Source organism: Myotis nattereri (genome assembly GCF_964212035.1).
Source record: "Myotis nattereri genome assembly, chromosome: 9".
NCBI classification, from domain to species: Eukaryota; Metazoa; Chordata; class Mammalia; order Chiroptera; family Vespertilionidae; genus Myotis; species Myotis nattereri.
In genome coordinates, this window is record NC_138084.1 from 23,894,893 (window position 1) to 23,920,136 (window position 25,244).

General features: G+C 36.9%; 1 protein-coding gene across 1 annotated transcript in view; it reads right to left on the bottom strand.

The window, feature by feature from the left end:
- METTL15 (methyltransferase 15, mitochondrial 12S rRNA N4-cytidine) overlaps positions 1-25,244 on the bottom strand; it is a 176,663-nt gene that overhangs the window by 90,977 nt on the left and 60,442 nt on the right. The window contains exon 3 of the mRNA XM_081099627.1: positions 6,737-6,873. Within this exon, the coding sequence (XP_080955753.1) occupies positions 6,737-6,873 (137 nt within the window). The remainder of the gene's footprint in view (positions 1-6,736; positions 6,874-25,244) is intronic.

The window sequence follows — 25,244 nt, forward strand, 5'->3', positions numbered from 1 at the left end:
TCATCCATTATCCCTAGAAATTAATCCTGGCCTAAATTTGTGTTTTTCTTTCTCATGCATATTTTTATACCATAACTACATATGTAGGTATTCATAAATAATATATAGCATTGCTTGGAATTTTCTACTTTACACACATATCAAATATGTGATTGTACCCTATCTAGGTTTGTTTTTTAACCATTGTTTTCTCCTCCACACTCCCCCTACCACGAATTCCTTCTTTCTCAAATTCTCTATGATTATATATACAAGCAATGCATATACAAAGTCTGTAATAAGTCTAAGGATTTTTTCCTTAGATATTGATTCTTTTATTTATATGGAATAGATTCTAAGCAGGTTATGTATTTTATTTTAATTTTAAAAGATGTCTATGAAAAATGGATGCGTATCCTTTTCTGCATATCCTCACTTTCAAAATTATGTCCTTCCAGTCTGAGAAGTGAATTTATATATACCATTATTTTTTTATTTCATTTCCCTCATTGCTACTGATGTGGAGAATCCTTTTATACCATATCTTCTGTGAATGGCCCTTCTATATCTTTTGTCCATTTTTCGAATTGAATTTTGTTGTCTTATCAATTCTGAAAGAATTCTTATATAATAATATTGATGGGGTTCAGGACACACTACATCAAAATATGGCACCTTGGCATACTGAATACGTTAAACTGAAGAAATTTGAAAAACATCACATACAGGAAGAATTTTATACCTTTCCCTGAAATAGGTCAACTACCATGTGAGAGACGCCCTCCCTGTACCCAGAGGAAAGAAGCCTCCTTATCTCTGAAGATGAAGGGATGGAAAGAAATCTGAATTAATGTGGCTTGCTATATTTCCATCAGTGTACTATACACTTAGCACATACCTTTTGTCCTGCATATTTTTCCATAATTTTCCACCCTTCATCAAACCTAATACTATAAATGCTGAAGTTTAAACATGTCTTGCAGTCTTCATTTACTTATGAAGGCTCTCCTATCATGTGAAACTCATTAAACAACTTAAAATGCTATTCTCATCTTAATCTGTCTTTTGTTGCAGAGTACAGGAAAACTATATTTTTCCTCCCCTACATTATCTATCCCCTAAATCAAACATGTCAAACTCAAAGGCTAACACGGGCCAAATAAATAAGGTTGAAGTTTATGTGGGCTGCAAAAACATGACAGCTTCAATTTTCATAGAAACATAGGTTTATTTCGATAGACACATGCTGACTACAAAGGGCTGAAATAAATGAGTAATCGTTAACATAAAATAATAGAACATTTTAATAAAAATTAATGTTTTTTCTTGAACATTAACTTACCAGACACTGAATAACTACACAAATTAATAAGCGTAATGCAAATAAACCCATTTTTCTTGTTCTCCGAAAGTGAAATATTTCCTGTTGCACATACCAAACGTGTCAGTACAAGACTAATGATGTGGCAATCGGCTGCTAAAATATTCACTGCTAGTATTAGTGGAGAGAAATGGTGCGCCTGCACATAAGGCGCATAAGGGAAATGAATGCAACACTATTATAATAGTCATTAGCGAACGTTGTAGCTCATTCTTAATAATTATGTGTAACAAGATACTGTAAAAGTTAAGTTACAAAATTTTTATTAAAAACTTTTCTTACATACCATTGTATTGGCTGGGCCACAAAAATATTAACATGTGGCCCGTGGGCCACGAGTTTGACATGCTTGCCCTAAATGACAAATATTTCTTTTCCAAATGAACTGATATTTTGCAATATTACTTTTGCCATATATTTTTAAAAATGTTATATAGTTAAATATTTTATTGACTTTTACATATTTATAATTTCTTTTTTAATTATTAATTAAATCTTATTTGTTCAGATTATTACATTTGTTCCTCTTTTTCCCCCCATAACTCCCCTCCACCCAGTTCCCACCCCACCCTCTTCCCTGACTCCCCACCCACTGTCCTCATCCATAGGTGCACAATTTTTGTCCAGTCTCTTTCTGCATCCCCCTCACCCCTTTACCCGCCAAGAATAGCCAGTCCACTCCCTTTCTATGCCCCTGATTCAATTATAATCACCAGTTAATTCTGTTCATCAGATTATTCACTTGATTTTCAGATTCACTTGTTGATAGATGTGTATTTGTTGTTCATAATTTGTATCTTTACCTTTTTCTTCTTCTTCCTCTTCTTAAAGGATACCTTTCAGCATTTCATATAATACTGGTTTGGTGGTGATGAACTCCTTTAGCTTTTTCTTATCTGTGAAGCTCTTTATCTGACCTTCAATTCTGAATGATAGCTTTGCTGGATAAAGTAATCTTGGTTGTAGATTCTTGGCATTCATCACTTTGAATATTTCTTGCCACTCCCTTCTGGCCTGCAAAGTTTCTGTTGAGAAATCAGCTGACAGTCATATGGGTACTCCCTTATAGGTAACTGACTTTCTTTCTCTTGCTGCTTTTAAGATTCTCTCTTTGATTTTTGCTCTTGGCATTTTAATTATGATGTGTCTTGGTGTGGTCCTCTTTGGATTCCTTTTGTTTGGGCTTCTCTGCGCTTCCTGGACTTATAAGTCTATTTCTTTCACCAGGTAGGGGAAGTTTTCTGTCATTATTTCTTCAAATAGGTTTTCAATATCTTGCTCTCTCTCTTCTTCTGGCACCCCTATAATTCGGATGTTGGTACGCTTGAAGCTGTCCCAGAGGCTCCTTACACTATCTTCGTATTTTTGGATTCTTTTTTCATTTTGCTTTTCCAGTTGGGTGTTTTTTGCTTCTTCGTATTTCAAATCATTGATTTGATTCTTGCAATCCTCTAGTGTGCTGTTGGGAGTGTGTATAATATTCTTTATTTCAGTCAGTGTATGCTTAATTTCTAGTTGGTCCTTTATCACAACCTCGAGGGTCTCATTAGATTTCTTGTAGATCTCATTAAGTTTATCGGCAGTTCTAGAAAATTCTTGAAAAACCTTAAAAGTGTGGTTTTGAACTCTATATCCAGTCGTTTGCTTTCCTCCATTTCTGTCATTTGTGTCCTTTTTCTTTGTCTCCCCATTTTTTATGCTTCCCTGTGTTGATAAAGTGGTTTTCTGTGCTAAGTGTCCACTAGGGCCCAGTGGTTCAGCCTCCCCAGTTACCTGAGGAGGACACTCTTGGTGCACCCCCTTGTGGTCTTTGTGCACACTCTTATTGTAGTTAAGCCTTGATTGTTGTAGGTATCACTGGGAAAAATTGACCTCCAGGCCAATTGGCTTTGAGAATCAGCTATGTCTGCAATGGGAGAACTTCTGTGCTGTAGACACCCTTATGGGGCAAGACTTGCTTCAATGGGGCTTTGGTGCTCACTGAGTCTGCCCCCTGAGTGTGTCCTTTATGGGTCCACGGAGCTGCAAACTGGATGGTCCCACTCTGACCTCTGGGTACACTGGTTCCTGGATCTCTAGGGAGGTGCTAATCTAGCCTCTGCCTGAGGCTATCCAGCAAAAGCCTCCCTGCAGGGCTTGGGAAGGTTGGGTCCCATGGGATCAACAGGGTGGGGCTAGTAGTTATGGCTGCTCTCAGAGGCCCCACTTCTCAGTGTCCCGGCAATTGCTGTAAGCCCCTCCAAGAGATAGCTGCCCTCGAGTTCTGACCGAATCCAGACAGTCCCGCTTCTCTCGTATGAGTCTGGTTCCCCAGAGACTCGCCTGGAACTGGAGCTCAGAACCTGAGACTCCCTCCCGATTGAAAATGACAACCGCGCCCTCAGCCGCCAGCCCGCTCCGTGTGCACCTCTGTACCTTAGTATTTTACTTCCGCACTGTGCCTCCTCTGAGTCTCGGTTTGCTTTTCTCTTTCCTTCTAGTTGTAGAATTTCCACTCAGCCAGCCTTCCTGTGGTTCTGGATGATGTCTGTTCCGTCTTTTAGTTGTATTTTTGTGGTGGTTGTTCGAGGCAGCAAACTCCCGTGTTTACCTATGCTGCCATCTTGGTTTTTCCTACATATTTATAATTTCTAATGTTGATTTAACGTTTCTTACTCTCAGATTGTGTATACAATACCATCAATTTTTGGGGGGACTTTTATTTTCATTTTTTTCATATATTTTGACTCTATTTCAAAATTATCATTTGACATTTTTCATTTATAACTTTTAACTATATAAAGTTTCTCAACAGAAACTTTGCATGCCGGAAGGGAGTGGCAAGAAATATTCAGTTATTCAATTATATTATATAATTAATTATATAATCAATTAATATATTTTATTGATTTCAGAGAGGAAGGGAGAGGGAGAGATAGAAACAGTAATGATGAGAGAATCATTGATTGGCTGCCCCCTGCACAACCCCTACTGGGGATCAAGCCCGCAACACAACTTGGGCATGTGCCCTTGACCGGAATCGAATCTGGGACCCTTCAGTCCACAGGCTGATGCTCTACCCACTGAGCCAAACCAGCATGGGCTACAACTGACTTTTAATATTATCTTATATTATTTCAGGTGTACAACAAGTGGTTAGAAAATAATATAATTTACAAAGTGATCCCCCCAGTAATTCAAGTACCCATCTGACACAACACATAGTTATTACAATATTTGACTATATTCCCTATGCTGTACTTTACATCAGTAACTTACTTGGATCAACTGGACTAGGAATCATTGCCTTTAGAAACAATAAAATATAAGAAAATTCTATTTATCTATGATAGTGAAATACAATAGAGAGCTACACTCATTCTACAAATGTTAATGTCATAATCAAGTGGACTCCTAAGATATTTCACAAACATGAATGCCCTACTATAAGTCTTAAAGAAGGTGCATCTAAGTTACACTGAAGAATGACAGTGAAAGGTTAAAAAAAAAAAAAGTACCATGCCATTAAGTCAATTCCTCATCTGTTTCTTAGAAGAAAATAACCTGGGATTAAAATAATCAGATGTGATGTTGCAAACAAAAAATGTATATATTTTACATATTAATTGGGAGAATAAATCACACTAATAGATTTGCAAAGTGTTTGAGACCTGAAAGAGGTTGAAAAAGATTACTCTAAAATAGTAATCCAATTTTTATCCTTAGTCTATGATTAAGCTTTTCCATGCTCATACTTACCAGTATGCTTTCACCAGAGAACTTTTCATAGTTAAGAGCTACAACTACTAAAAACTCTAGTTTACATCAAGTCAAAACTTACCTTTGATATCCTCATCAATTTTTTCTTCCTTCCTCCTTTCCTTTCCTTTTTCCTTTCCTTTTCCCTTCCTTTTCCCTTCCCTTTCCTTTTCTTTCTTTCTTTCTTTCTTTCTTCCTTCCTTCCTCTTTCTTTTTCTTCCTTTCTTTCTTTCTTTCTTTCTTTCTTTCTTTCTTTCTTTCTTTCTTTCTTTCTTTCTTTCTTCCTCCCTCCCTCCCTCCCTCCCTTCCTTTGCTTCCTTCCTTCCTTCCTTCCTTCCTTCTTCCTTCCTTCTTTCTTTCCTCCCTCCCACCTCTTTCTTTCTTTCTTTCTTTCTTTCTTTCTTTCTTTCTTTCTTTCTTTCTTTCTTTCTTTCTTCTTTCTTTCCTTTTTTCCTTCCTTCCTTCCTTCCTTCCTTCCTTCCTTCCTTCCTTCCTTCCTTCTTCCTTTTTATTAATCTTTATTGTTGAAAATATTACACATTTCCCCTTTCTCCCTCCATTGACCTCTTCCTGCCACCATACCCCCCGACCCCAGGCCTTCACCATCCTATTGTCTGTGTACATGTGTTATGCATATATGCATATAAGTTCATTGATTGATCTCTTCCCAACCACCCTCCCGTGCCTTCCCTCTGAGGTTTCATAGTCTGTTTGATGATTCCATGTCTCTTTACTACAATCTCTAGAGCATGAGACAATAGAACAAGTCCCCATTCCTGGTAATAGCCCTTTAGATAAAATTTGGAGATAGTCATCTTAACTCCAAGATAGTTTTGTTTTTCAGGCTAGTGGCCTTTAAATAACATAGCATATGTACATAACACTAATTCTAAATTTTTTTCTAAAGGAAAATGGTTTCACCACTTATCAACAATATTTTATATTTCTTAAAATTTCTATAGTGAAAACTCACTAATTCTAAGAGTTAACAGAAAACTCTAAATTTTCCTGTGAATTTCAAATTGCATTCAGAGAAAACAATTGCATTATATTGATGTATGTAACCTCATGAGTTTTGCAGAATTCTCACATACTTATTTATGCCACTAAATTCTTAGAAATTGTAACTCACAAAATTATTTTTTAAACTATGGGTTGTCAAAATATTATTCATGGTTGGATTTCAGCATATAATCAAATTTTAGCCAAAAGTCATTGTTGTGCTTATTCTTATTAATACAGAAATAATAAATGCATAATATCATTATTTTAAGTGGTACTAGAAACATAATTTACATTAATTCTTTGGGGCAATAAAGGACAGGAAATACTGAAGGGGTGGAAAACCTTTTTTCTGCCAAGGACCATTTGGATATTTATAACATCCTTCTCAGGTCACATAACATTATCAACTTAAAAATTACCCTTCTATATTTGGTCAACTATTTAATTAACATGCCCCTAATGCCTTGGCAGGGCCAGAGTAAATGATAAGGCTTGTGGGTCTGATGTTCCCCATCCTGGACTTAGTGGAATGAAGTATAACATCATACAAGGGAAAAGAAATTCCAAGGTGGTAAACCAAGCTCTGTAAACCTTAGCTCTCAAATTAAATAATTATACAAGAGCAATACTTACGGATACAATTCTGAGAGTTGTTCAGCTATTGCATAAGCTGTCGGGTCTCTGTCTAAAGCATACAGAGTAATATCTGGCTCTTTCTGCAGAATGGCTCTTGTGTGTCCTCCTGAACCAAATGTCATATCTAGGAAAATCTAACCAACACAGAAAAAGAAAATTTACCACTTAGCTTGAATAAAACTTATTCTTGTTAGCTATCTTAATTTCTAGCAACATATGATTTTCAGAGCTGATAGCAAATACAAAAACAATTATAATTTTTGCCTCAAGTTCAATTTGCTATACAAGAGACCTGGATCAAATGTGAGTGATCAGTCCAAAAAACTGGTCAGAGGATCAGTAAAATGATAATCTCTGGCACAGGCCGCCCAATTCATGACAAATTTACATTTCACTCCATAAGGTCAAACTGGCCAGTGCTATGTGCTGCCAGCTTAATGCTTTTCAACACCTGGCTGGTAATGATACTTCCAACACTTTCTCATCATTTAGAGATTCCCTACAATTAGTGTGTTTCACTTTTTCTTAATTTCTCTAAATGTCTTATATTAAACATAAAGATACTCAAGAATACAGTAAGAGTATGGTTATAGGACAAATATTTAAAAATCTAACCTGTAAAATTGACAAATTAACTAAAATTACTTGGAAAAAAGCCCAAAGCTTAAGTCAAAATGCTTAGGGTAAATTCTGGCTTTGCCACTAAGCAGCTGTACATCTTTGGGTAAGTTACTTAAAATTCCAGTGCCTTTAGATTTCTCCAGGATTTAAGAAGAAAAAGGTCTAGACAAAAGATATCAGCAATATCTATCTAATTTATAAGGTGACACATAATTTCTCTTCTAAAACAAGATTCTTTTGAGACTGAAAGACATATCAGTAATAATTTTCCCAGGACAACAAGACATAATGTATGGAGTACAGATCTTTAAATGCTAGGATCATTCTTGTTACAAAATAAAGTTAATTGAATATAAATCTACTCCTTGGCTATTTTACTTGGACAGACCATAAAGAAAATGGGTCAGCCTGGCCAGCGCGGCTCAGTGGTTGAGCATTGACCCATGAACCAGGAGGTCATGGTTTGATTCCTGGTCAGGGTACATGCCTGGGTTGCAGGCTTGATCCCCAGTGCAGGGCATGCAGGAGGCAGCTGACCAATGATTCTCTCTAATCATTGATGTGATTCTATCTCTCCCTTTCTCTCTGAAATCAATAAAAATATATTGTAAAAAAAAAAAAAGTAAAGAAAATGGGTCAGAGTTAAGCAAAAACCAGACCTGACCATAAGAAACATATGAATGAACAAGTTAGTTGGTTATAGCTGATTTTGAAGTAAAGACACCCTCAGCACATCCCCTCAAAGTTATGCTCTCAGATTAACGTGCCTTTTCAATAAGCTTCACTGATACTGTGAAAATAAAAACAATTACATCAATAATAATATTGAAAACTATGACAAATACAGAAACTATAAACCAGACCATTAAAAATATTTAAAACTTATAACTTTTTTAAAGTCCAAGAAGAGAAATTCTTGTAATAGATTTAAATATTTCCCTGCCCTGAATGCTATAACTTACTTCAGGGAGAGTGTTCGTCAGAAACAAGGAACAATTATGCTTTGATTTTTCCATACTAGCTCCCATGCTGAGTCCCAGCCTCTGATCAAATCCTCAGAAAAGTTAGACTTCTATTTGAAGAATAATGTGGAGGAAATCTTCTGATCAAAATTGAGAAGAGGAGGGATGTAAAATATAAGTGATGTTCATGTGGTAAAAATGTACAAGCACTGCCTTTTAACATAAATGTGTTAACATAACAACCTTGCACTTCTATTACTGTGAGCACAAAAAGCACAGCGACACACATTTTTCATCATTTTAAAAAGTAACTTTAAACCAATCCTAAGTCTTATTATTTGTATGGTTGTTAGGATTACACATTTAAATCTCAAGATCAAGTAATTTCCCTTCCTACTCTGTATACTTATTTTATGCATCTACAAGTGGATAAAAGTCTCCCACCATACTTTATCCCACTTGTAAATTTGGTAGGGGTTTAGCGTAATTTAAATAAATAACTTCCAAGGCAAAACTGTAAACTATTTTCTTGCTATGGCCCAATATCAAGCCTTGCTTTAAGTCTGGATTTAAACTAAGAGTATATCAAATAAAATAATTTGCATATGATTACTTTATCTCAAGCCAGGAAAAGTCCCAATCAATATTTAAAAGGAAAAATCCTCATCATTAAGAATACTCTGAAAAATGTGAGATGATTATAATTTACATGATTATTTTTTAATATATCATGATTATGCCCTTGGAGATGTACTAACAATCAAGGATGTTTCCGTAGGAAAAAAGATCTATACTTTCCAGTCAAGTGTAACACAAAACAAAAAGTGGGAGGCAAATGGGGATTTATGAAACTACAAGTGAACCCCATCATATGCCTTGGGTTAACAGGTGACTGGAGCCATCAATTTTCATTTTTAAAATTATAATGTATATTGCTCATCAAATATAATAGTAAATCACTCAGCACTACAATTGAAAAGGGAGCCAATTAGTTTTCTCTTCTCTTGGTCATTAACTTGACGTAAGACCACTTTTTTAAAATTTGTACAAATTGATAATAAAATAAGAAGACTGGACACTTTTTTTCATAATAAATGTATAAGAACAAATAAATCTCAATGTTTCAAAATAATCCTGTGTCTCATCTAAACATATGTTCAGATGTATATCTTATGCTCCAAACATACATGAAAACTCTTTATTTGAAATTACCTGATATAATTTATCTAAAAAGCCAAACCCATATTTGATACCAACAGTTCACTCTGGTAATTTCACTTATCACCTGTATGACCCGATCAAATCATTTTAACTCTCTGAGCTTCAATTGCTTCATCTAAGAAATGGGGATAAAATGCACCCCTATTTAAGCAGCTGGCTGGATAATGAACTGAGCGAGAATGGACCCAGCACTACCAGAGATTTCCATGACCCTTTTTGAACCCACAGGATCTGTAAAGGTTAGAACAAAAGGCATCTCAGGGAAAACTAAGTGTGGTAATTGGCTAGTGACAAGATACAGGGCTTCTGCATAGTTCTGGATGGCGTGTGTGTGTGTGTGTGTGTGAGTGTGTTGGGGGGAGGGGGAGGTAGATAAGATGGCTTCTCAGCAGAGGTAGTTGAGGCTCAGAATCAAAATGAAGATGACTTTTTAAAAAAATACACTAGCATTTAAAAGAATGAATTCATAACTATAATTCTCTAACTTGCCACCAATTAAATATAGTAGGTTCAGTGTACTATAGTAGGTGCTTAGTATAGATTTAGTGATGATATATATAAAAAAAATCAGCCTCCATGGTAATTATGATAAAGATAGCAACACTCATTTGTGCTTATGAATTCAGAAATGCTCATCAAGATATGACTTATTACCATAGAACCATGTAAAACAATTGCAATATGTCCAACTTTTGAGTCATTAAACATCAATGTAGCCCAAATATTACAAATTCATTAATGAACAGAACTTTTCCAGAACACTAATAGTGATCTGTAATTAATAGTGTCAAATAACTAACTCTATATAGTATCACGTTTTTATTTGCTGATCAGCTGTCCTTTACATTTGAAATAGGAAAATGAACATTTATTATTTTAGGTTAGCTCTTTTAAGCAAATACAACTAAATGACATTTTATCCCCAATGGTCTTCTAAATACCATAGAAATGATTGGGTTCTCCCAGGATGAGTCACACTTGCATAGTTGAGCTATAGTTGTGGATCTGATATGGACAAGGTACAGACACAGAATTTCAGAGCTCAAAAAAATATAACAGACTATTTATTCCACCCCCTCATCTTACTTATGAGGAGACCAAGGCCCGAGGAGGGTAGCTGATAGCTAGTTGAGGGCAAAGCTAATACTAAAACCTAGCTCCTGTGCTCTTCCTACTTCATCTCATAATACTCCCCCACTGATATTATATAATTGCACTGAAATAAAAAAAAATTGTTCTTTGAAAAGTATTTTTTCTTAGTATGAAGATAGATGTGGGAACTTTGCATCTTTTTAAAACATATTTTTGAATTATAGTTGACATATATTAATTATATGAGTTCTAGGTATACAACATAGTGATTAGAGCCAGCCGTGGGCAAACTATGGCCCGCGGGCCGGATCCTGCCCTTTGAAATGAATAAAACTAAAAAAAAAAAAAAAAAAAGACCGTACCCTTTTATGTAAAGATGTTTACTTTGAATTTATTTTAGTTCACACAAACACTCCATCCATGCTTTTGTTCCGGCCCTCCGGTCCAGTTTAAGAACCCATTGTGACCCTGGAGTCAAAAAGTTTGCCCACCCCTGGATTAGACATTTATATACTTTATGAAGTGATCAACCCATATAAAAAATCCTAGTTTAATTCTATTATTATACATTGCTGTCTTTCTACAGTATACCTAGTACCACACTTTCATACCTCTCCTATGTGACAGGCTTTAAGACTTAGCTAAAGATGATACTGAAAGCAGAGACTGACAGAAATCAAGCAATTTGCCCAAGATCATCCTGCACAGACTAGATAATTAGATATTTTTTCCAATCCAACAGTTCTAATCACTGAAACTTTTACACTGGAGTAACATTGCTACAATAGGACACAAAAACAATTTTAGCCATGAATAGTACGAGGGCAGATCTTCAAATTTCATTTTCCTAACGTTGATTAGTCATTTCCAATCTGTGTGAGATTTTTAATAGTAAGTTCTCATCTGAATTTGGAAACAATATGGTCTGGTTTCACTTTAAAATTTCTTCCTATGAATATTTTCTTTTCTGGAAATCACTCATTTTGATTTTTAGAATTAAAGTACTTTTGAAAATTTTAAAACTTCACCTATATGCAACTACTAGTCTCATTTTGAAATATAAAAATGTCTCAGCTCTTTACTTAACTTAGATATTTCCCCTAGGGTGATTAAATTAAAATGTATGGCATTAATTAATAATCTGTATATTTACTGACCATTCAGTACAGCTTAGGATATGGAGGTAATGCAAAGATATTACGTCATGGGCCTTCCCAGTTTGGTGAGGAAATTTAGACATGCACATAAATAATGACCAGTAAAAAGAAATCAACAATATAAGAAAGGCATATATGACATTTAATAAGACTAAAAAATAGATAATTTATTTTAAAGAGTAGTGAGGTGAATAAATTAAAATAGGTTATAATTCAGCTGGGCCTTGCAGGCTGGGCAGAACTCGGGACTCATCCTTTCTTTTTACTCTCCATATCCAGTTACCAAGTATTGTTGATTTTACCATATAAATAGGTCTTAAATCTTTCCAATCCCATTTTTAATTCAGGTCCCCACATTCTGTGCTTTACTATTGCAATAGGCTCACAGCTCATGTCTATGCCTGTAATCTCACTTCTAATTCTTCTTGCTACCCTGCTAACAGTATGTCCTTTCTAAAATAAAATTATAGCATGTAACAATCCTATTTAAACTCCCTCACAGGCTTTTCAAAGCTACGTAACAGAATCCCAACTAGTAGGCATAATGGATAATATTCTCCATATTCTGGCTACAGCATTTCTTTCCATCATCATCACTCACTACTCTCAGACATGAGTTTTACCACATTTTCTCTAGCCACACAGAAGTATGTGTTATTATCAAACATGCCAAACTGCCTTGTGCCTCTATTCTTTTGTGTAACATTCTATCTTCCTCAAACTTTATTCTCAAATAATTATGAGACTCCTACTTTGTCCATCGCTCTATTCCAAGAGTTGGAAATATTAGGCCAAAATAGAAATGGCTCCTACTTTCACTTCGGCCTGGAGGTCTTAGTATCTTTAATGCACAGCTCTTTCTTTCTAAAATACTCCTCTATCCTCTACGGTGGTTCACAACCTTCTGGCCCTTTAAATACAGTTCCTCATGTTGTGATCCAACCATAAAATTATTTTCGTTGCTACTTCATAACTGTAATGTTGCTACTGTTATGAATCGTAATGTAAATATCTGATATGCAGGATGGTCTCAGGCGACCCCTGTGAAAGGGTCGTTCAACCGCCAAAGGGGTCGCGACCCACAGGTTGAGAACCACTGCAAGATGCCCTAAACATCTGTGTCCCTGCTGCCAAAAAATACATGACACATAGAATGTAGTTAATAAGTAGCTAGTGAATAAATAAGTAAATAAAAACAGACTTAAACCTTAGCAAAGGCATAGGAATAGGAAAGGATATGTCATATATAGGGAGGGCCAGTAGGACTGAAGTCCAGGATTTATTTAAATAAGACAGTGGGAAGGAGAAAAGATAAACAGGGAAAACTTATCAATTTTCTATGTGCCAGATATAGTGCTATTTCTTGTGATATGCTCCCTATTTTAATCCTCATCGTAGCCCTGTGAGATAGACAAACTAGGAAATAATGCTGGAATGATAGTGTGAAGTCAAACTGTAGCAGTCCTAAAAGGTCAGGATGAGTAATTGGCAGCCTATTTACTAGATAATATACAGACTTTTCTTAAGTACAAAAATAATTTAACCACCCACAGTGTTAGACAGATGGTAGGGTGTGAGAACACAGTGGTGACCTGGTGTAGTGCACTCAAGTAAGAGGACACAAAGGCCTGAACTGGCAACCTGAATGGTGAGCAATGACAACAATAACAATGTAGGGTACATTTACTGAGTGCTTATTTCACATCAAATGTAATGCTAACATTTTATCTGCATCATTCATTCATTTTTTGAATAGCAATAAACACACACACACACATGCATGCACATACATGTGCACATACAGTTAACTGAATGTGATTCTCAAAACCATACTGTGAGGTGCGTTACTATTTTACTTTACAGAGGAGAAAGGGTAGGTTTAGGGAGGATTAGGTAAATTGTCTGAAGCATAGCTAATAAATGGTGGAGGCAGACTTTAAAAACAATTCTGTCTCCTGAATATGTACTACTTTGCTTTTTCTTATAGACGTAGAATAGACTAATTAAATGTGGTGAGTGGAGAAGTGAGAGAAATAAAAAATAATCACAAAGCATGCTATCTGGGTGACTAAGATAACATTTATGGTGCAATTTTTATGTGCCAGCACACTATCCTATATATTAAAAGGGTAATATGCAAATTGATCAAACAGCAGAACGACCAAAATGCCTGTGGCCCCTCCCTGCCCCTGAGCGGGCCCACCCACCCCGATCAGCAGAGGGGCCAGACAGCAAACCGCCTGTGGGCCCTTGCCTTGGCTGGCCTACTCCCGATTGTCCCCATCAGGCAAGCCAGCTGGACCCCACCAGTGCACAAATTCGTGCACTGGGCCTCTAGTAACTCATATAATAGCCTGTATGATAGATAAAATAATCCCATTTTACAGATGAATATAGTCAAGCCATTTACTTAGGAAAACATGAATTGGTGGTAAAATTAGAGATAAAGGTAAAAATTAGATAAGCATTTCTTTTCTCTCCCTTTCACACTGCCCTGCCAACACACCCGCCCCCTCCCACTTCCAAAATAGTGTTAGGAAGGACAAGAAACAATGTTATACTCCAGAAGAGAAAAAACTAAAAGTATCAGAAGACACAGGCAGCTTGATAGGGAGAACAAAGAGATTTAAAATTTTCATGTGGGAATAAAATAACTCTTTGTAGTAAACATGAAACAGTGAAGTGAGGGACATTACTGAACAAAGATTTTGAAAAGAATAATAGCTAAAAAAAATTAAATCCACAACTGTTATGCCATTAATCGATAGTGGGAGCAAGAAGTTTGGTTTTGAAAAATGTTTAAAGAACATTAAGTTCTAATTTTGTGTTTAAAATCTCATATTAATAAAAAACATTATATAATAAACACTAAGATAAATAATATTCATTACATATACATATTATATTATGCCACCTTTGGGATTATTGTGGTACACATTTACCAAAGGCAGGTGGGGGGGGGGGTTTAAAGGGGCTTTGATGTAATTGCTGAGGCAAATGTTAGCAGAGGCAGATAGTTACTCAAACATGATATGATATAATATATATGATGATGATATGCTATAATGAATATTTTGACAAAAAACTTACTAGAGATATCTGTTTTATAATCACTGAAATGTTTATAATGCTAAGGCAGGTTATTGTTCTACCACTGTATACTGAATCACTTGGGACTATATCAATGACTTTCTCTCAGGCTTTACTTATCTTTTCTGCCTAATCTATTGACAAGTAAACATTTGTCACACTGATGCATTTGTAGACTTGAAATAAATTAGAACATATAACTGTGAACATAGAAAGTCATCAACCTTATAGTCAGCTAACATCCTGAGCAAACATTTTAATCTACGAAACCCACTTATTACTCCCTTGTCAAGGTCCATTGAGTATCTGCCTGCTACGTGCTTATTTTGTTTAATTTGTAACTATTACATGGGTTTATGTAAAAGGAAAAAATCTAAAAAGAGCATAAAAGTTATATCACAAACAAAACAATGCATTGCAATAGATTTATCTCTTCCCACTTTATCAAGAGTATGATGTTACTATGACTCATTCTCCTAAATTCTGCAAACATTTCATCTTATAGCTTAAATTCTATCCTATTTACAAAAGAAATCTTTACTTGTCATAACAGAACTCATTTTTAATCTTCTTTATAAAATATGTCCTTCAATTATATTGAATTAAATGATTGCAGTAGTCATCCTTCTTGGCGATGAGTAATTTTTATCTGTACCACGGGATGAATTTCAATCAGAAGTCCCAACCATGTACAGTGGACTGACATTTGATCAGCTTGCAGATGCAATGGATGAATTAACACAAATAGCTAAAAATACTATGGCATGGCTGATTTCAACAAGCTTAATTTCACAGAGATCTCTTGTGAGATAACGCCAATATGTCAACATATTTTTAAATAAGAAAATTAGTTTTTATCTGCACCTTCAAGAAATTAGTACAATATATTCTGCACATACTTTCCCATAAACACATTATATAACTACTGAACATGCTAAGTAGGTATTTTCTTCTAAAAATTATCAAATATATAGTTTATAGTTGTTGAAAAAGAATGTGAAAATAATGCAATACCAAGCTCTTTAATCAATGTGTTCAGCAAATGTTCTTTGCAAAAAATAATAGGGGGAGGGGGGGAGATGTATGGCACAAGTCATTTTGCTAATGTCAGTCTCAACATGGTTCTAATGTTAAATTCTTATCAGCATTAAAATAAAACCAATGATGGTAAAATTTTCCATTACTTGGCCTTCAAATAACATAATTTCTATGCAAATCATGACTATTATGTACATACAAGGGCAGGCAGGCCAGTAAGAACTTCCATATTCTTTACCTTGTTTGAACATGCAATTCAAGTTTGGACAAGTTTCAGACTCAGAATAGGAAACACTACATCACCATAAAACCTTTGTGTGAAAATGTTAGAAAGTAAAATTTAAGATGTGAAAAAGTTTCATAGGCAAGTAAGAGGAAAAATAATTAAGAAAGTATCTTTAAAATTATTCAAAATAACTAGAAGAGGCGGGTCCAATGAAATAACTAAATATTTTTACAACAAACTACTTTGTGACTTTCAAGTATTTTATAAATTAAAAGACAAGAGACAAATGATGAAGCAGGTTGTAAAAGAAAGAGACTGAGGTAAAAATCTCTGCTGTCTGGTCCAGAATTTATTATTGAATTGTCATAAAAGTTGAGTAAGTTATTTAAGTATTCTGAATCTCAATTTCTCATGTATAAGTAAAGACAAATACACTGTTCTAGTCCACATCACCAGGTTATAGGGATATGAAAAATAAGACAATACGTAGGAAGAAAAATAAAGAGTGCTCTAGAAATATTACTAATAAAACTCAGTTAAATTAATAAATAATTATTTATAAAACACCTAAATTTCATAATAATTTAGACTAGACACAAAAGTATTTCTCGTATAAAAAATTTCAGGGCTTATAAACTTGAAGAAAGACTAACAAAACCTTTATAAAAGGAGCTTCTCAATCATGTAACACTTCTACAGGGAGAAATTTCATTGATTTTCAAATGCAATAAAAATCATCAATGGCATATCTGAAATAAGACAATTCCATAATTAGTCTGACTTTGCTATGTCTTAAAACTAAGAAAACATCTTTGAATTATCTTTTAATTCATCCCAAATTGAAAAAAATGCCACTTACAACATGATCTTTTAAATAATCTTTCAAGACACATTTTAGAATGTAAATATTACTTTTTTTCAATAGAAATAGCTTTAAAGAATTTTATTATTTCCCTTTAAATTTTTATCACCCTACTAATCATGTTTTCAAGTACGTAAACAACTCCACATAGGAACAATGAAGTTGACAGTGGGACTAACTTAACTACGCTGTTATTCTGCCATATTATTAGGAGCAAAGCATCTATAAATTTACAATTTTCAACTGACTAGGAAGAATTTATTCAACTTTCAAAGTGGTAGTTGACTCAAAGAAAAAAAATATTCATACTAAAATCAATTAGCTAATTATCTTGACAGTAACGTAAAAATTATGCATTTGTATACATTCTGTATGGAGAACACAATTTTGAATATAAATTCTGTATGGAGATACAAATTATAAAATATACTCTTAGTGTCCTAATGGAAACTTGGAAAGTCCATTTGGAGAGAGCAAACATACATCAAAAAATGATAAAATAACAAAGAAAACTCCAAACATGCCAAATGCCATTACATGATAATGTTAATAAAGAGTAAACTGTTTTATGGAAGGAATAATATTCTATGCAGGTATGGTCTGAAAAGTCTCTTTTATCAAAGAAGATGACCCTGAGTGAAACCTGGATTATAACTAATTACAACAGAAGAAATAAATCTAAAGGCAAAGACACTTATTCTTAAATCATTAATTGACTTAATTGTATGCTATACAAAATTTGTAATAAGAAATAAACCAGGTGGACATTCCAGAAAACTGGGATCTTAAGCCAGGCAATGAAATGACATTTCAATTTTTCATTTTTATTTTTTATTATTATTTTGTAAGCTTTTTTTTTGCTTTTGCTTTTTTCTTTGTTCTCCTTTTTTTTGTTTGCTCCTTTATTTCCTACTTCTTTTCACATTATTTTTTCAACCACGTGAGCAGCAGACACATGAGCGGCGCACTCTTGTCCAGGGAGCATCAGCCCCGTGAGCAACCTGCCTCAAGCCTAAGAGCAGCAGCCTCATGTGTCCTGCCCCTGTCCAAGGAGCAGCAGCTGTGTGAGTAGCCCACTTCCCCGTCTGAGGAGCAGCAGCCGCACAAGCAGTCTTCCTACGTCTGAGGAGCAGCAATCCTGCGCAGCCTGCTCCCATCCAAGGAACAGCAGCTGTAAATACCCTGCACTAGTCCGAGGAGCAACAGCTGCACAAGCATCTTGCCCTCGTCCAAGCAGCAGCAGCCGCACGAGCAGCCTGCCGAATCCGAGGAGCAGCAGTTCTGCGAGCGGCCGGGCACCATTCGAGGAGCAGCAGCAGCCCACCCTGGTCCAAGGAGCAGCAGCCACACAAGCAGACCGACCACGTCCTAGGAGCAGCAGCCCTGCGCAGCATGCACTGGTCCGAGGAGCAGAGCCACAACAGCCTGCACCTGTCCGACGAGCAGCAGCCAGGTGAGTGGCACGTCCCCGTCTGAGGAGGAGCAGCCATGCGTGCAGCTCACTCCCGTCCAAAGAGCAGCAGCCACGCAAGCAGCCCACCCCCGTCTGAGGAGCAGCAGACTTGCAACCAACCTGTCCAAGTCCTAGGAGCAATAGCCCCACAAGCAGCCCACCACATCAGAGGAACAAAGGCAGCGTGCAGCCAGCCCCCATCCAAGGATCAGCAGCCACGTGAGCAGTCTGCCCCAGTTCAAGGAGTAGCAGACGTGTGTGTAGCCGGCCCCCATCCAAGGAACAGCAGCCTCCTGAGCAGCACACCCTCTGTCTGAGGAACAGCAGCTGTGTGTGAAGCCTCCCCCCACCAGCCAGAGGAGCCACCACAGCTGTGAACAGCACCCACCAGAGGAGCTGCTGCCAAGTGAGGAGCAGCTGCTACCACAACTGCCCGAGAAGCAACCACAGCCCAAGGAGCCACTACCACCCAAGGAGCAGCCCCTGAAAGACTCAACATCTAGATATGTCGGTGAGGTCAAACATGGGTAGACAAAGAAACCCCCAAAGGAAAGAAAAGGAGGACTCGCCAGAAAAGCAGCTAAGTGAAATAGATGACTTCAGCATGACAGAAAAAGAATTCAGATTAAGGGTCCTAGAATGCATAAACCGGATGGAGGAAAAAATTAACAACTTATGCAAGAATCAAGAAGAAACGGATAAAAAAATCAATAAATTATGTAAGAACCAAGAAGAAATGAAGAGTAATATAGCTGCAATAAAAAACACCATTGAAAGTTTCAACAGTAGACTAGGAGAAGCGGAGGACCGAATTAGCGAATTAGAAGACAGGGAAGCAAAACACACCCAAACTGAACAGCAATTGGAGAAAAAAATTAAAAGAGAGGAGGAGAGCCTAAGGGAGCTATGGGACAACATGAAAGAAAACAACATACGAATAATAGGGCTGCCGAACAACAGAAAGAGGAACAAGGGTTAGAAAACCTATTTGAAGAAATAATATCAGAAAACTTCCCTGAGGTGGGGAAGAAAAAAGTCACACAAGCCCAGAGAGTCCCAAACAAGGTGAACCCGAAAAGACCCACACCAAGACACATCATAATTACCATGGCAAATGTTCAGGACAAAGAGAGAATCTTAAAGGCTGCAAGAGAGAGATGGAAAGTTACATACAAGGGATCTCCCATTAGATTATCAAATGATTTCTCAACAGAAACACATCAGGCCCGAAAAGAATGGACGGAAATTTACAAAGTGATGCAAAGCAAAGGAATGAATCCAAGAATACTCTATCCAGCAAGGCTATCATTCAAAATTGAAGGGGAAATAAGAAGCTTCACAGACAAAAAAAAGGCTAAGGGAGTTTATCACCACCAAGTCAGCAATGCAAGGAATGCTAAAGGGACTGGTGTAAAAAGAAGAAATAAAAAGCCCAGAAAGAAAACAGGCACAAAAAATAGAAATGGATACAAACAAGTACCTTTCAATAATAACTTTAAACATAAATGGACTAAATGCTCCAATCAAAAGACATCGAGTGGCTGAATGGATAAAAAACCATGACCCATATATTTGCTGTCTATAAGAGACCCACCTCATTAGAAGGGACTCACACAGACTGAAAGTGAAGGGATAGAAAAATATCTTTCAGGCAAATGGAAATGAAAAAAAAAGCTGGGGTAGCAATACTTATATCAGACAAAATAGACCTCAAAGTGAAGGCCATAACAAGAGATAAGGAAGGCCACTTCATAATACTAAAGGGATCAATACAACAAGAAGATATAACCCTGATAAACATATATGCACACAATGCAGGAGCACCCAAATACATAAAAAAAAACTCCTGGAAGATATCAAGGGAGAGATCGACAGCAATACAATCGTAGTAGGGGACTTTAATACACCACTGACATCACTGGATAAATCCTCATCGGCAAAGAAACAGCAATCCTAAATGACTCACTAGATCAGATGAACTTAATTGCTATCTTCAGAGCATTTCACCCCAAAGCCATGGAATATCCGTTCTTCTCAAGTGCTCATGGGACATTTTCAAAAATAGACCACGTACTGGGTCACAAACAAAGTCTCCCCAAGTTCAAGAAGATTGAAATCATACCAAGCATCTTCTCAGACCACAATGGCATAATATTAGAAATAAACTACAATAAAAACAAACCAAAATACTCAAACACGTGGAAGCTGAATAGCATGTTATTAAATATTGATTGGGTTACCAATGAGATCAAAGAAGAAATTAAAAACATCCTGGAAACTAATGACAATGAAAACACAACAATCCAAAACCTATGGGACACAATGAAAGCAGTCCTGAAAGGGAAGTTTATAGCTCTACAGGCCTATCTCAAAAAACAAGAAAAAATGGTAGTAAATCATCTAACTCTACATCTCAAAGAACTATAAAGAGAGCAACAAGAAAAGCCCAGAGTGAGCAGAAGAAGGAGATAATAACGATTAGAGCAAAAATAAATGACACAAAGACCAAAAAAAAACAATACAGAAAATCAATGAAACCAAGAGCTGGTTCTTTGAAAGGATAAACAAGATTGATGAATCTAGCCAGGCTCACCAAGAAGCAAAGAGAGAGGACCCAAATAAACAAAATCAGAAATGATAGAGGTGAAATAACAACGGACCTCACAGAAATACAAATGATTGTTAAACAATACTATGGACAACTCTACTCCAACAAACTAGACAACCTGGAGGAAATGGACAAATTCCTAGAAAAATACAACATTCCAAAACTCAATCAGGAAGAATCTAAAAATCTCAATAGGCCAATTACTATGGAAGAAATTGAAGCAGTCATCAAAAAGCTTCCAGCAAACAAAAGCCCAAGACCAGACGGCTTCACAGGGGAGTTTTACCAAACATTCGAGGAAGAAATAAAACCTATCCTCCTCAGACTACTACAAAAAATTCAAGAGGAAGGAACACTTCCAAGCTCATTCTATGAAGCCAGCATCACCCTCATACCAAAACCAGGTAAAGACAACACAATGAAAGAGAATTACAGGCCAATATCCCTCATGAACATAGATGCCAAAATCCTCAACAAAATCTTAGCAAATCGGATCCAGCAGTACATCAGAAAGATCATACACCATGACCAAGTAGGATTTATCCCAGGGATGCAAGGATGGTACAATATCCAAAAATCAATAAACGTGATACATCACATAAACAAATTGAAAGAAAAAAAACACACATGGTCATATCAATTGATGCAGAAAAAGCATTTGACAAAATCCAACACCCATTTTTGATAAAAACTCTCAGCAAGGTGGGAATAGAAGGATCATCCCTCAACATAATAAAAGCCATATATGACAGGTCCACAGCCAACATCATACTCAATGGACAAAAATAACACCATTTCCCCTAAGAACAGGAACAAGACAGGGATGCCCACTCTCACCACTCCTGTTCAACATAGTACTGGAAGTATTAGCCATTGCAATTAGACAAGAAGAAGAAATAAAAGGCATCAAAATTGGAAAAGAAAAAGTAAAACTATCCTTATTTGCAGATGACCTGATATTATACGTAAAAAATCCTAAAGACTCCATCAAAAAACTATTAGACTTAATAAATGAATTTGGCAATGTAGCAGGATACAAAATTAATGCCAAGAAATCTATGGCATTTCTATACACCAATAGTAAACTTACAGAAAGAGAGACTAAAAAAACAACCCCATTTACCATCGCACCAAAAAAATTAAGCTACCTAGGAATAAACTTAACTAAAGAGGGAAAAGACCTCTACTCAGAAAACTACAGGACGTTGAAAAATGAGATCGAGGAAAACATAAACAGATGAAAGAACATACCATGTTCTTGGACTGGTAGAATCAACATCATTAAAATGTCCATACTACCCAAAGCAATCTTTAAATTCAACGCACTTCCCATTAAAATACTAATGGCATATTTCAGAGGCCTAGAACGAACTCTCCAAAAATTCATCTGGAATAAAAAAAGACCCCGAATAGCTGCAGCGATCCTGAGAAAGAACAAAGTAGGTAGGATCTCAATACCAGATATCAAGCTGTATTACAAAGCCACTGTTCTCAAAACTGCCTGGTACTGGCATAAGAACAGACATATAGATCAATGGAACAGAATAGAGAGCCCAGGAATCGACCCAAACCAATATGCTCAATTAATATTTGACAAAAGAGGCAAGAACATACAATGGAGTCAAGATAGTATCTTCAATAAATGGTGTGGGGAAAATTGGACAGATACATGCAAAAAAATGAAACTAGACCACCAACTTACACCATACACAAAAATAAACTTAAAATGGATAAAGGACTTAAATGTACGATGGGAAACCATAAAAATACTAGAAGAATCCAAAGGTAACAAAATCTCAGACATATGCCAAAGCAATTTCTTGACCAATACAGCTCCTAGGGCATTGGAAACTAAAGAGAAAATAAACAAATGGGACTACATCAAAATAAAAAGCTTCTGCACAGCAAAAGAAACCATCAACAAAACAACAAGAAAGCCCACTGCATGGGAGATGCGGAGCAGGTGGGCCAGCCGCGGGATACGCAGTGTGGGGGAGGGGCGCGCGATTCATGCATGAGTTAAGTGAGCCAGTCAGTCAGCAGTCTCATTGTGCAGTGGTTAGTGCTAGTTCCGTCCGCAAATCGCACACGGGTGACAAAAGTACCTACTCAGAGCATAAAGTTACCTGTATTTTTCCAACCAGCTGCAAATCCTACAGGTATTTTTGTCATCAACTTAATAATTGTAATTCTTTAGTGTTTGTGGTTTTATTATTATAAAATGAAACATTTTTTTTAGGTGCCCTGTTTGAGATGGCTACAAAGAAGAAGCAAAGAAAAACGGAAGACGAAGACTGTGAATTTAAAGTTGACTATACCTACCTATATAGTTTAAGTTTAAAAAATTTGGCTCTCAAAAGAAATTTCAATCGTTTTACTGTTGATATTTGGCTCTGTTGACTAATGAGTTTGCCAACCACTGCCCTAGCCAGTTTGGCTCAGTGGATAAAGCAATGGCTTACAGACTGAAGGGTCCCAGATTTGATTCCCTCCAGGGTACATGCTCTGGCTGCAGGCTTGATTCCCAGTAGCGGGTGTGCAGGAAGCAATCGATTCCCTGATGTTGCTGTTTCAATCATCATTGATGTTTCTATCTCGCTCTCCCTATCCCTTCTCTGAAAGCAATAAAAATAAATTTTAGAAAAGAAACTCTTAAAGTATATAACATACTAGAAACCCAGTGCACTAAATTCGTGTGTGTGCGGGGGAGGGGGGGGGGAGGGGGGGTGTCCCTTAGCCCGGCCTGCACCCTCTCCAATCTGGGACCGATTGGGGGATGTCTGATTGCCGGCATTTGAATATCCCTCTCACAATCTGAGCTCCTAACCACTCCCCTGCCTGCCCACCTGATCACCCCCTAACCACTCCCCTGCCAGCCCAATCACCCCGAACTGCCCTCCCCTGCCAGCCTGATTGCCCCAAACTGCCTTCCCCTGCCAGCCTGATTGCCCTCAACTACCCTCCCCTGCCGACCCAATCGCCCCCAACTGCCCTCCTCTGCAGGCCTGGTCGCCCCCAACTGCCTTCCTCTGCAGGCATGGTTGCCCCCAGGTGCCCTCCTTTGCAGGCCTGGTCGCCCCCAACTGCCCTCCCCTGCAGGCATGGTCACCCCCAACTGCCCTCCCCTGCAGGCCTGGTCGCCCCTAATTGCCCTCCCCTGCAGGCCTGGTCCCCCCCAACTCCCCTCTCTTGCTGGCCTGTATACACCCAACTGCCCTCCGCTACAGGCCTGATTGCCCCCAACTGTTCTCTTCTGCTGGCCTTTTTGCACCAACTGCCCTCCCCTGCCGGCCTGATCACCCACAACTGCCCTCCCCTGCCGGCCATCATGTGGCGGCCATCTTGTGACGACGTTGTGCGACGCCACCTAAGCTTTTATTATATAGGAGTGATCCTGTTTTTCAGGAGAAAATTGACTGTTACAAATACTGCCTAAATGTATGCAATCATAGGTAGAGCAAAGCAGAAACTCCAAATGTAGACTATGCATATAACAGGTGATAAACATTTGTTAAGTATAGGTGAGCAAATAAGTGGCTTACTTACAGAAAAGGGAAGAGAGGACGACTATAAAATCCTTAAAGAAAACATTGTAAGGAAAAGCTGTTTAAATAAAGTTTAGATTGGTATTAAATGAGGATCTTGTTTAATTTTTATAGTGTTATCAAAGTCAATGAAAATAAATGGAATTAGCATTAATAATTTTATTTGATCTTATGTTCAATATTGGCATCATTTAAGTGTTCTTTCCCATTGGAATTGGCATGATGTATAATTTTTCATAAAACTAATTCAATAGAGTCCTAATAGAGTGTTGCTAAAACCACATGGGTATACTCAAGAACACTGAAAATGGAGTTATCAAAAGGGGTTGATTTAGAAGAGGATCTCTACATGACCTTGGAAAAATCATTTAAAAGGTGTCTTAATAGTGTGTGAAATAAAGAGATAATTCATATGAAAATAACTTGTATACTATAGATCACTACACAAATATTATTTTGCCATTAAATATTTTATAGTGACAATAATAGCATGACATCTACTTGTAATTCTATTGCAAATGTGTTGAGAAATACTATCTTTCAAAACACCAGAGATCAAAAACCAGAAAATAAGTCAGGCAATCACTGGGAATCCCAAAGTCTAGATCACGGTCCTGGTTCTTGAACCGT